Source organism: Toxorhynchites rutilus, chromosome 1, assembly GCF_029784135.1.
Source record: "Toxorhynchites rutilus septentrionalis strain SRP chromosome 1, ASM2978413v1, whole genome shotgun sequence".
Classification (NCBI taxonomy): domain Eukaryota; kingdom Metazoa; phylum Arthropoda; class Insecta; order Diptera; family Culicidae; genus Toxorhynchites; species Toxorhynchites rutilus.
In genome coordinates, this window is record NC_073744.1 from 89,367,865 (window position 1) to 89,381,125 (window position 13,261).

At 44.1% G+C, this 13,261-nt stretch overlaps 2 protein-coding genes across 5 annotated transcripts in view; one reads left to right on the forward strand and one right to left on the reverse strand.

Moving 5' to 3' along the window:
- LOC129769673 (putative nuclease HARBI1) overlaps window positions 1–13,261 on the forward strand; it is a 97,350-nt gene that overhangs the window by 46,827 nt on the left and 37,262 nt on the right. The window lies entirely within an intron of this gene.
- LOC129761158 (uncharacterized) lies at window positions 913–6,207 on the reverse strand. The gene has a single exon (XM_055758869.1). It carries the CDS (start codon window positions 6,205–6,207, stop codon window positions 913–915), a length of 5,295 nt encoding a protein of 1,764 aa, XP_055614844.1.

The window sequence follows — 13,261 nt, forward strand, 5'->3', positions numbered from 1 at the left end:
TGTCTGGCGTGGTCCGGCTTCTCCAATTATGCTGACTTGGCTGTGGTGGCGTGATTGGTGATATGGATGGTCGAACGTGTACTTTGATCCTCTGACTCAGCGTACACGTGGAGGTCTGTTGCATAACTATATATATATATATATATATATATATATATATATATATATATATATATATATATATATATATATATATATATATATATATATATATATATGTATATATATATATATATATATATATATATATATATATATATATATATGTTGTGACCTCCGAAAAATAGTGGTCTTTCCAATTCCCGACGCGTATTAGATTCCCGGGGTGATTAAATCGCGCTCTCCCTTTATTTGTTGCGTGGACTTTGATATAAAGCAGCTCCAAAGCTTCTTTCTATTGGAGCTTAATTATTGCACGCGATCACACTAATTATAGTACAACATTTAAAACTTTATTACTCGTTACATTTACACAAACTCTTTATTAGACGATTAGCACTACATTTATACTACTAAAAACTATGTCTTATTCTACTATTCAAAATGATGGCCGGCCGTGCGTCAATTGTTAGTTGGACATTCAAATACTGAGAGATGGTATCATGGATGCCGCGCCTTTTTATATTGTAACAATGTTACGACAGTAGAGTAATTTCGTACTGCTCGAAATGATCGGCACCTATCGGAAAATAGTGCAGTCGTGTATTCGCTACAGTGGAGCTTTTCGACTACGACTACCGTGAAGCTTTTTAGACTACCTACTACATTACTGCTATGACTACTATAGTCTTTTTCGTATCATACATAGCCGGCCACCTAAATTTGACAGCTCAAATTTACAAAAACAAAAGGCATGACATGCACGGAGCAACAATTTCACCGAGGAATGCAATTTTTGATCAAAATTACTAACTAATCTTCTCCCTTTTTAGCTATTTGTGTTCCTAGAGTGTCGTTCGGTTCGTTGTCATAAGGAAGTGGAAAAATTCGCGAAATAGGACGCTTGTAGGTTCCACTGGCAGTTCTCAATGTCGCGACTCGTACCACTCCGTCTGCTCCGGGATGAATTTGTTCGATGCGTGCAAGTGGCCAAGAAACGGACGATTTTCCGTCTTCCTGGACTAGGACCGTTTGTCCGACTCGGATATCCATCGAAAGTGAGGATTTCTCCCGCTGGTGGTTCAATTCGGTCAGATATTCCCTCCTCCATCGGTCCCAGTGTTGTTGGATGAGTTTCTGCAGCTGCTGATAGTGATTGAGTCGGTTGGTTGGTACGTGGGTGTAGTCCGGATCCGGCAGGCTGATAAGCGGCGACCCGATGAGAAAGTGCCCGGGAGTGAGGACATCCAGCTCTGTTGGATCGCTTGATAGGGACGTCAGAGGTCGGCTGTTCATATTCGCTTCAATCTGGGCCAGCACAGTCGCATATTCTTCAAAGGAAAGCTGGGTGTTGCCGAGTGTTTTCACCAGAGATGTCTTCGCAGATTTTACAGCAGCCTCCCATAGGCCACCAAAGGACGGTGCTCTCGGCGGTATAAAGTGCCACTGGATCCGATGTTTGCTGCATTCGCTGACAATTGCTTCCCGGGTGCGTTTATTTTTGAAGAGACGGTACAGTTCGGCGAGTGTGTTGTTTGCCCCTTGGAAATTCGTACCGTTGTCCGAGTGAATCTCAGTTGGCATTCCGTGATGAGCGATGAAGCGACGTAGAGCTGCGATGAAGGCTTCCGTGGACAGATCACAGACCAGTTCGAGATGTACAGCCTTGGATGCAAAGCAGACAAACACGGCGATGTATGCCTTTCGTGGTGCTGCTCGTCGGTGCGCTGGTTTCGTGTACACGGGTCCACAGTAGTCCACTCCGACCACAGTGAAGGCTCTGCAAGGTGCTGTACGAGGCTGCGGTAGTTGACCAACGGGTTGCGTGACAGGGACAGGGTTTTGGCGGAAGCATTGCGGACACTTGCGACACACAAGATTGACGATGGCTTTACCGTTCACCGGCCAGAATTCTTGCCTCATCGTGGCTAAAGTCATGCGAGGACCAGAGTGCATGCAGAGTTCGTGATAGTGTTTGGTGATAAGGCGTGTGAGTGGGTGTATTTTAGGTAGGATCATAGGGTGCTTGGTCTGATAGTTCTCTGAAGAGTGTTCAAGTCTGCCACCGAGTCGGATGATACCTTTTTCGTCGAGGAATGGACCAAGTAACCTCAACGATGATTTGTTGGAAACGGATCGAGTTTTAACGAGCTCCTTAAACTCTCCAGTGAACATCTCCTGCTGTGCAATCTTCGTAAGCGTTTCTTTGGCGTGCTCTAGCTCCCCGACTGATGCGAGTTGGTGAGGATAGGGGTTAGGTTTGCGACGACAACGATTCAGAAAACGAAGAACTAAAGCGATGATCCGAACCAAACGCCAGAAGGATGAGTACCGGTAAAATAGGAAAGAATGCTCCTGTGGTTGATGTATCACAAGTACCGTTTTTCGCCGTTCTAGTAGATCTTCCGGTGGAGTACCAGTTATGTGTTTAGGCCAATATTCATCCGATTTCGCTAGCCAGGAAGGACCGTGTCGCCAGATGGTGTTTGATACGAATTCCTGGGGAAGCATTCCGCGAGAAACGTGGTCCGCCGGGTTTTCTGTTCCCTTCACGTGATTCCAGCTATGGCCGTGAGTTAGCTGTTGAATTTCAGACGTTCGGTTCCCAACAAACGTTTGCCAAGTATTGGGTGGTGCCTGTATCCAGTGGAGTGTGACCGTTGAGTCCGACCAGAACCAGCAAGGAATACCCTCCATCCGCAGCGCTGCTGAAACCTTGGCGTATAGTTTCGCCCCCAAAAGTGCAGCACAGAGCTCGAGCCGCGGCAGACTAAGCCGTTTGAGAGGGGCAACCCGTGATTTTGCCGCGACGAGCTCGGTTTTAATTTGACCTTCCTTGCCGGTTGAACGTGTGTAAAGGCAGGCACCATACCCAACTTCGGACGCATCGGTGAAGATGTGAAATTGTGTGGAGATCGAATCGGCCAGAAAGACGAACCGAGGAACCTTGTAGCCTTTCAGAAGGGTCAATTGGGCCGCGAATTCCTCCCATTTCCGGGCGATATCGTCAGATATAGGATCATCCCAGTCAAAAGTTGACAGCCAAAGTTGTTGCATCTTTATCTTGGCCCATGCCACAACCGGTGAGACCAATCCGAGTGGGTCGTAGAGTTTCGCAATTGCCGAGAAAATTTTGCGTTTTGTCCAAATGCCTTCGTTCGTAGATGGTTGTACTTCGATGCAAAGCTGGTCTGATCCGGTTTCCCACCCCACTCCTAGCGTTTTAATTTTCTGGTCCGCTTCGAAGTGCAGCATTGTTTCTCCTCCAAGCGCTCCGATGGGTAAGTTCTCCAGGACTTCTGGACTATTGGAGCTCCATTTACGCAGCTCGAGGCCCCCTTCGGCCAGTAGTGATTGGACTTCCTTCTGCAGTTTTATGGCTTCTTCTACTGTGTTTGCTCCAGAGAGAAAGTCATCCATGTAAAAATCTTCTTGCACGGTCCGTGCTGCAAGTTCGTACTTCTGAGCGGAATCCAAAGCCAGTTGCTTCAGCACACGTGTGGCGAGAAATGACGATGGGGACAAGCCGTACGTGACGGTTAGCAGCTCGTACACCTGAATTGGTTCTGATGGATCACATCGCCACAGGATTCGTTGAAGGGGAATGTCGTCGACGTGGATTAAGATTTGCCGGTACATTTTCGTGACATCAGCGACCAAAGCGATAAGATGTTTCCGGAAGCGGAGCATCAGATCCAAGAGTTCATCCTGAATCGTAGGGCCGGTGAGTAGAGCTTCGTTCAGCGAATGATTTGTGGACGTTTTCGCCGATCCATCGAAGACTACCCGTACCTTTGTGGTGGAACTAGATTCCTTAAATACCGGGTGGTGGGGAAGGTAGCAGACCGTTTTATCTTTATCCAAGCGAGAATCGTCTGCTTCACCGATGTATTTCATGTGGCCCAGCTTGATGTACTCCTTCATGAAATCCACGTACTGCGATCGTAGGTTTGGGTCTCGTTCCAATCGTTTCTCTGTCTGAAGAAATCGTCGCAGAGCCGTCTGCTTCGATTCGCCAACCATGCTGCTGAAGTTCATGCGTTTGGGATATCGCACGATATATCTGCCGGTGTCATCGCGTGTGAATGTGTTCACGAAGTGCGTCTCGCAGTCCTCCTCTTCCTGTGACCGTGGCGTTTTGATCGTCAACTCTTCAACCGTCCAGAATTTTTCGATTGCCTTGTCCAGAGATTCTACCTTGGCAACGTGACAGCTGACCCGTGTTGATTCATCCATGCGTTTTGCTTCGCCGGCTGCCACCCATCCGAACACCGTATTGACAAATACTGGAAGCGTATCGTCGACCTTGCGAATTTGCAACCGGCCACCATCGCGTACATGGAAATCGTAAAAGTACTGTGCACCCAATACCAAATCGATCGGACCAGAGATGTTGAATTCAGGATCGGCTAGAACCATATCGGGTGGAATTTTCCGTTGCGTTTGTGGAAGCGAGACAGATGGCTGGTCGTCGGTGACCTGCCCCAGAACCAGAAAGTCCAATGACGTCGAGAAATTCTGCACCCGAGAAGAAACTGTGGTGGAAACTTCGAAAGCCGTGCGGCTTCGTGATCGTCCTATTCCAGTTATTTCCACCTTCCTATCCCGCCGTGATAATTGAAGCAGCTTGCAGAGATTTTCCGACATCAGGTTGACTTGGGAACCAGAATCCAAAAGTGCCCTTGCGTGGTGGGCCCTTCCCCATACGTCCTTCACGTTTAGCAAAACCGTGAGTAGAAATGAGTGTGACCTTGGCTGCCCCATCGCCATGTTGGTTGAAACTGATGCTACCGAACTAGAAACCAATTGACCAGAGTTCGAAGCGCCGCCGGAAATTGATGGAGCAGAAGTGTTACCGTTGTCATTCGCTGGAGTGGGGATAGGAGCAGAACTAGATCCAGAACCAGGGAAACCAGGATGCAGCAACGAATGGTGTTTTTTGGAGCACGTTTTGCATCGGAATTTAGATGGACAATCTCTCGCTAAATGATTCCGACCCAGGCAGTTGCTGCAGAGCCGCTTGGAGTTTGTAAGCTGCAGCCGTTTATCCACCGGAAGACTAGCGAAAGTTGGGCACCGAGTAATCCAATGCTTCTCACTGCAGGCGAAGCAGCTTGGGAGCGAGTTCTCAGTCGCCGAGTTAACTGAAACTTTAGTTGGACGGAATTTGCTACCACTGGATGACGACGAAGACGTGGAGAACATCTGCTGATCGACAGAGACAGCATCCAGCACCCGAGTTTGCCTTTTGAGGAATTCGACCAATGAAGCGTACGACGGTTCTCTATCCGGTGTGACATTTTCCTCCCAACGCTTCTGAATGACCTCGTCCAGCTTCGAGACCATTAGATGCACCAGCATCGCTCCCCATACATTCGTCTTCTCCCCTAGTTGATCCAGGATCTTCGTGTTACGTTCGAAACAGTCGATGAGTTCATGCAGGCCAGTCGCTGATTCCCTCCTGATTCTAGGATATTCGAACAAGGCGTTCAAATGACGTTTCTTGAGGAGGTATTTGTTGGAGAACCGATCAACCAGACTATCCCAAGCCACCCTGTAATTAGCCTCACTCATCGCATAAGAATCGATCATCTTCAAAGCATCGCCCTTCAGAGAAGCACGCAAATAATGGAACTTTTGTATGTCGGTTAGTTCCACCGAGGAGTCGATTAAAGCCACGTAAGTGTCGTGAAACGGAAGCCAATTTTGGAAATTGCCATCAAACTCTGGTAGGTTTATTTGAGGAAGTCGCACGGAAGCATGTACATGAGGGACGTTGTTTGTGTGTGTAGTCGCAGTATTTGGTGTCGCATGTTCTGTAGTTAATTTTCTCGCTAACCCTGCCCTTACCTCGAAATATTTATCCTCGAAATCGGCCCTCGACTGCTGGTAATCCAGTAAGCTTTCTTCGTTGTCCTCCATGCCTTCGATATCGCTCTGGAGATCCTCGAACTCCTGATATTTTTGATCGAGCTTCTCCAAACGAATCTTGACCGCTTGTTCATCGAATTCTTGTGTTGTTTTCAGGAAGTGGTCCATCCGTTCCACGAAGTTGATGACGCAGTCCCTGCTGCGTATCAAGGCCTTGTACTTCCTCGACGTTGACATGCTGCTGGCACCGGATAGAATTCACGAATAACAAGCAAGAACTGTGAAGCAAAGAAACCAGCAGAGTACCTCCCAGAAGAGAATATTGTTCGTTGGACAGGAACTCACCTGGTGAGCCTGTCAAATAGGCCTTGTATTAAATTAAAAAAGTTGTCTCTGCTTTTCCCTTCGTCGTCTGGTGTCCAAATTTGAATTTTGCACTCCCCAGTCAGCCCAGAAGCTCTCAAACACTCGATATCGTCTAACGTCCACCAAGCTGTATTAGAAGTGTCCTTACGAGTCCTCCATTAGTCCAATTAACGCGTAAGAACCGTTTCAGTATCCGGCCACCAAGAACTCCGTCGAAGTAGATTGAAATGAAGGACCAAGAAAACGACCAGGTAGAGATGAAAGCGGAATGTAAATAGTTGGACAGGTCCTCACCTTGAAGGCCTGTCTAATGAGCCTTGTATTATATTTCAATCTCTCCTTAATCCTGATTCCAAAATCCGTGATCGCAGCGCCCAGTGAATTCACATTGATCGTGATGGCGCCTCGTGATTGTGTAACGAGTGAAAATGGCGCCAATTCAATTGTCCAAAGACCCAATGGCGTCTCTGCGTCGGTACGTTTCCAAAGAACCACTATCCTGGTCACGGCACCAATGTTGTGACCTCCGAAAAATAGTGGTCTTTCCAATTCCCGACGCGTATTAGATTCCCGGGGTGATTAAATCGCGCTCTCCCTTTATTTGTTGCGTGGACTTTGATATAAAGCAGCTCCAAAGCTTCTTTCTATTGGAGCTTAATTATTGCACGCGATCACACTAATTATAGTACAACATTTAAAACTTTATTACTCGTTACATTTACACAAACTCTTTATTAGACGATTAGCACTACATTTATACTACTAAAAACTATGTCTTATTCTACTATTCAAAATGATGGCCGGCCGTGCGTCAATTGTTAGTTGGACATTCAAATACTGAGAGATGGTATCATGGATGCCGCGCCTTTTTATATTGTAACAATGTTACGACAGTAGAGTAATTTCGTACTGCTCGAAATGATCGGCACCTATCGGAAAATAGTGCAGTCGTGTATTCGCTACAGTGGAGCTTTTCGACTACGACTACCGTGAAGCTTTTTAGACTACCTACTACATTACTGCTATGACTACTATAGTCTTTTTCGTATCATACAATATATATATATATATATATATATATATATATATATATATATATATATATATATATATATATATAAATTTAATTGTACTTATTAAGAATTTCTACTAATATCATTAAGGCAGTAATGTGCCTGTTGATATACGAAACAAATAAACAATTAAACGGATCTGGCAAGATATTTTCAGCTGTGGACAAAAATACAGATTTTCTTGACAAACTATCTATGTATACTTATTGTGGCGTCCAAATATTGAGAGGGACGAAGGGGGAGAGAAAAGGAAATCTTGCGAAACCGAGGGGGGAGAAAGAACTCTAGACGGACACGTCGATTGTAGACTTCAGAACTACTTATCGCACATATCTCGCTAAAGTTCTTGGGTGGTGCAAGATTACCGCTGGTTTCGGATCGAGAAACGAAGTCGTGTACTCTCGAAATGCAAGTGTTCAACGGGACACCGCGAATGCAAGTGCTTTATTTCTTCCTGTTCTTTTTGGCTTTGAGAGGGTTTAAACTGTTCAGTTCATTCGCCGCTAGAAGTGCTTTATTTGGTAAATTTTCGGCTTATATATACGAAACTAAACCTAAGAAAACTAGATCCTGTCTAGAATGATCATGAATCTCTCAATGGAAATTCCTCGAACATTTATTGCTTTTGACGTAGGACTACGTCTTTCATTTCTATACCGGGGTGTAAAACCAAAGTTTCGAAAACAAAAGCGTTACGCCGGAGACCGAGATTTTGAGCGTTAATAGCTATTCAAATCACCAATCGGTATATAAGCGAGCGCCGCTCGTAAACCCGCTCAGTTATGATTGAACAGCGATTGGAGCATGTTGTCGCTGTTGTTGTGAAGCTAATTTCGTTTATCATGAAAGCGCTGATGAACGGTGTCACCAAGAGCCTGTTTGTGCACCTAAGGCCAGAAGAGAATCCATCAGGAGGAGAGTGATGCCACGGTTCCGCTTGAAACATCGGAGCAGCCGCCACACACACACATACACGCGCGGAATTCTCGTTGCTATCATCGTTGCTGAAAAATAATCTGCCACTTCCCCTGGGTATTGAAAAATACATTCATGCGAAAGAGTTTATTTTAATGTTTTCTATCCATATAACACTGCAACCAAATACATTTGGTTTTTGTTATTTTTCAATCAATCGCAATTAACAGGAAAGCTTCTGAATATTTTTTTCCCCATCAGTGTAAATTTTCGTATCCAATATTGGATGCATAACATGAAAAACGGAAAATGTTTCACATCGCGAAAATCAAGTCATTTTCGAGCGATTATTTGCTTTCTACTCATATAATGCTGCGTTCAAATACATTTCGTTTTGGATTTTTTCAATCAAGTGCGATCAACGTAAGACCACGTCTTTCGGCAATTTATTAGAGGTGCAATGAATCTTTAGGAATTCCCGCTCTACGCGAGTTAAATAACCACGGATGGTTCGGAGTTTTTAAAAAAGATCTTATTAGCTACGCTGATCGAATCAGACTAACTTTATTGATTCTAATATTTTCTCAAACACTCTATTCGACTGCCGTTATCGTGAAAACGTTCCGCTGACTCCACATAGCGCGATGATAGCTGTGCTCGCTGCGTTCGTTGTTGATATTATCGACGATGGTGATGTTTGGGATGTCAGCAGATTCCAACGATAGCTCGTTTGCTAACTCCTCCCGGCTTAGTGATGAGGCTCCAGGCAAATCACATCTGCAAACGTCAATCTTCTGATGGATTTGTCATCCAATATCGTTGGGGCGTCCTTCAATGAATCTTCATGTTGAATTTCGATTTTTGTCGATCTGTTGGATACCAGAATATAAAGTATAGCTATACTGATGATGGTGAAGGGAAAAGTGATTCCTCCGAAAATGGTTATCTTTGGCCAGTGTAAACTATTTGTTTGTAATTTGATATTTTCCAGATCCTTTCTTGTTTCGAGATGCAATTCGTGTAAATGTTCAAGGCTCAAATTGATGATGAGGTGTTTCTGTTCCACAGAAATGCCTTCTAGCGGTATTTGTAAAGGAGTTTCTTCTAAATTTTGGATACTGCTGCTGTATGTGTTGTTGTCGATCGAAACATCACAATTTTCAAATGAAATGAAAAATGGACCTGATAAGTTTCTGTTGATGATCCCACAATTGGTTGTTAGTGAGAAATTTCTGTTGTAGTTTATGATGAGGTTTTTGTTGTCTATAATAATGATTTCTTCTTGTATGGGGTCGAGAGTAAAGTTACAACTGGCTGGTTTTCCATTCAAAAGTTCTGAGACGCATGTTGATTTTTCTGGTATTATTTCGTCTATATTGAAGATTGTTGGATTCAAAGAATTGACGGCGTAGATCTCATTGCCGTGTGTTGGTGATGATTGATGGGATAGATGTGAATTTTTTTTAAATACTCTTCCGTCTAGCTTCGGAATTTTGATGAGCAGAGCTATTTCCTTGTTGTTGGTTGCCACTGATGATTCTGCATACGATAGTGCTTCGGTAATAGAATGGGTTTTTACATTTTCATCGTGTAATTTTTGAACTAGTGCTAGTTCTAGTATTTCTCCTGGACTTAGAATTTTTCTGTTTAGAATATCTATCTTTGCAAAACTTATGCTATCGATAATTTGTTCTAATTTATCATGTAGATATTTCAAATTTAGGAATATATTGACTGACTGACTTTCAAGAGATATCGAGTTAGACAATGATAAGGCATGAGAGGTTTTAAGTACAAATTCTTTCATCTGTAGGTTTAGTTCTTTGTTGATTTTTACCTGTGCGTTGTTATTCTGGATGATACTATTGAGTGAGGAGTTAATTATTCTTAAATCGTCAGCATCTGGGCTGCCTGCTACAAATTTCCATGCTGATCCTAAGCTATCCCATCGTTTGGCTCTTTTATTTTTTTTTATCCAAAATATATATTTTTATTAGGGCTCATATGGCGTCAGCCTAACGGGGCCGGGAGTTCAATATTTCGACAATGTTTGCTTACAACTATGTTAGTAATATGTAACCGATTACTCGCGGTTGGCTCGAGGTTAGTATTACAAGTGTTCTCATAATTGGTATGTTGCAGTCTTCGATGCTCTGTACGTGTGCCCGACACGGGATACCTCCTATTGGGATGCAGCTGACCATTAATCAGCAACGCCCCCCTAGTCTGTACCCCATATCTAGCGTGGTGCGTCTTTCTCGACTCGAGGAATCCAGGATAGAATGGTCACTAGCCGGCGCAATCATCAGCTCGTGTAGAGTTGTCATAAGCGGTACAACCTTTGGCTCTTGTTGAATGATCAGTGGACTGCACAACCTTTGGCCCGTGTATCTGTAAAGAGTGTGTGTATGTATTGCCGCGACTAAGTAAAAGTTTATCGTTTGGATAGGAGGGATATGAAACGGGGACACAACGAAGGAAACATCATTAAACGTTGACATCGGCGTTTCTGAGGAACAGGTATAGATGAAGCAGAAGATCAGGATCACGGCTACCTAAGCTATCCCGGACGGGGATATCCGATTGTCTGCCTTGTGCTCTCAGTGCTCTAGAGAGCTGAGAGCGAGCAGCATGGAACCGGATACACGACCAGACAACATGCTCGATGTCGTGGTAGCCATCGCCACAATCACAAAGATTGTTTGCTGCGAGCCCAATGCGATAGAGATGCGCGTTTAGGTTGTAGTGATTGGACATAAGCCGAGATATCACGTGAATGAAATCACGAACTACATTCAATCCCTTGAACCATGCACTCGTCGAGACCTTAGGGATAATCGTGTGTAACCAACGACCGAACTCATTTTCACTCCACATGCGCTGCCAACTTACGAGCGTATACTGACGAAGAATGTGGAAAAATTCATTATAAGCAATTTGCCTTTCAAAAAGTGTGCCTTCTAAAGCGCCCACCTTAGCTAGCGAGTCCGCTTTCTCATTCCCCGGAATCGAGCAATGAGAGGGAACCCATGCTAAGGTAATCTTGAATAATTTTTCGACCAAAACACTCAATAGTTGTCTTATTCTTGTTAGGAAATAAGATGAGCATTTATCAACTTTCATTGAGCGGATTGCCTCTATTGAGCTGAGACTGTCTGAAAAAATAAAATAGTGGTCGATGGGCAATGTTTCAATGATCCCTAATGCGTAATATATCGCACCCAGTTCAGCGACATACACGGAACAAGGATCTTTGAGTTTGAAAGAGGCACTGGAATTTTCATTGAAGATGCCGAAGCCAGTGGACCCGTTTATGAATGAACCGTCAGTAAAGAACATTTTATCAGATCTAACTTTCCCATATTCTGCCGAAAATATCGGTGGAATAGAATCGGAGCGTAGGTGATCTAGGATTCCATGGATTTTTTGTCGCATGGACAGATCAAAAATGACAGAGGAATTGCAGAAGTATGGGAAGCAAACTTGGTTGGAGATGCCTGGTGAAGGGTGCACGTCGTGTGTAAGGTACTCATGGTATAAAGACATAAAACTTGACTGAGGAGTCAGTTGGAGTAGATTTTCGAAGTTATCAATCACCAATGGATTCATGATCTTGCAACGGATGAGAAATCTGGAGGATAATTCTGTGAACCGAAGAGTAAGCGGGGGTACTCCTGCCAAAACTTCGAGACTCATCGTATGTGTCGAATGCAAACACCCCATGGCTATACGCAAGCAACGATATTGTATTCTCTCCAGCTTGAGAATATGAATCCTGGCAGCTGATCGGAAGCAAAAACTGTCATATTCTAACACTGATAATATCGTTGTTTTGTACAACTGGATGAGGTCTCCTGGATGGGCACCCCACCATGTTCCGGTAATTGTTTGGAGAAAATTGATTCTTTGCTGGCATTTCTGTTTCAAATACGCAATGTGTCTCCCCCATGTACACTTAGAATCAAAATATACACCCAGGTATTTGAAAAACATAGAGTGTTGGATCGTTTTGCCGGATAGGTGAGGCTGGAATTGGGCGGGTTCGTGCTTCCTAGAAAAAACCATTTCAGTTTTCTCCGTAGAGAATTCGATACCCAGCTTGAGGGCCCACGTGAACAGATTGTTCATGGTATCTTGCAACGACTTTTGCAGAGCGACGGGATTAGTACCCGTGATGGAAATAACTCCATCGTCTGCAAGTTGTCTCAGCGTGCAGTCTCTAGTTAGACAATCATCCATATCATTGACGTAAAAACTGTACAAGAGGGGGCTTAGGCAGGAGCCTTGTGGTAGGCCCATAAAACTGTAACGAGAAGATTTCGAGCTGCCATGAGAGAAAATCATGTGCTTTTCTGACAGTAAATTGTACAGGAAATTGTTAAGAATTAGTGAAAGTCCACGATTATGAAGCTTCTCTGAGAGAATTTCCATGGAAACTGAATCAAATGCCCCTTTGATATCGAGGAAAACGGAAGCCATTTGTTCTTTGCGAGCAAATGCGATTTGGATTCCAGAAGATAGCAGCGCGAGACAATCATTTGTCCCTTTACCTCGGCGGAAGCCAAACTGCGTATTTGACAGCAAATTGTTCGTTTCGATCCACTTGTCCAAACGAAGTAGAATAATTTTCTCTAACAATTTACGAATACAGGATAACATTGCAATCGGCCTATACGAGTTGTGATCGCAAGCCGGCTTGTTGGGTTTCCGTATGGCTATCACTCTCACTTGTCTCCAGTCATGCGGGACAATATTCAGCTCCAGAAACTTGTTGAACAAGTTCAGCAAACGCTGTTTTGCCAAGTCGGGAAGATTCTTCAACAAGTTGAATTTAATCTTGTCCGACCCCGGAGCTGAATTGTTACATGAGAGAAGGGCAATTGAGAATTCCACCATCGAAAAATTCTCATAATCGCTTTGAAGTGGAATGTCGCGTA

Coding starts and splice junctions, on each gene's coding strand:
- LOC129761158 (XM_055758869.1), bottom strand. CDS start 6,207: ATGTCAACGTCGAGGAAGTACAAGGCCTTGATACGCAGCAGGGACTGC.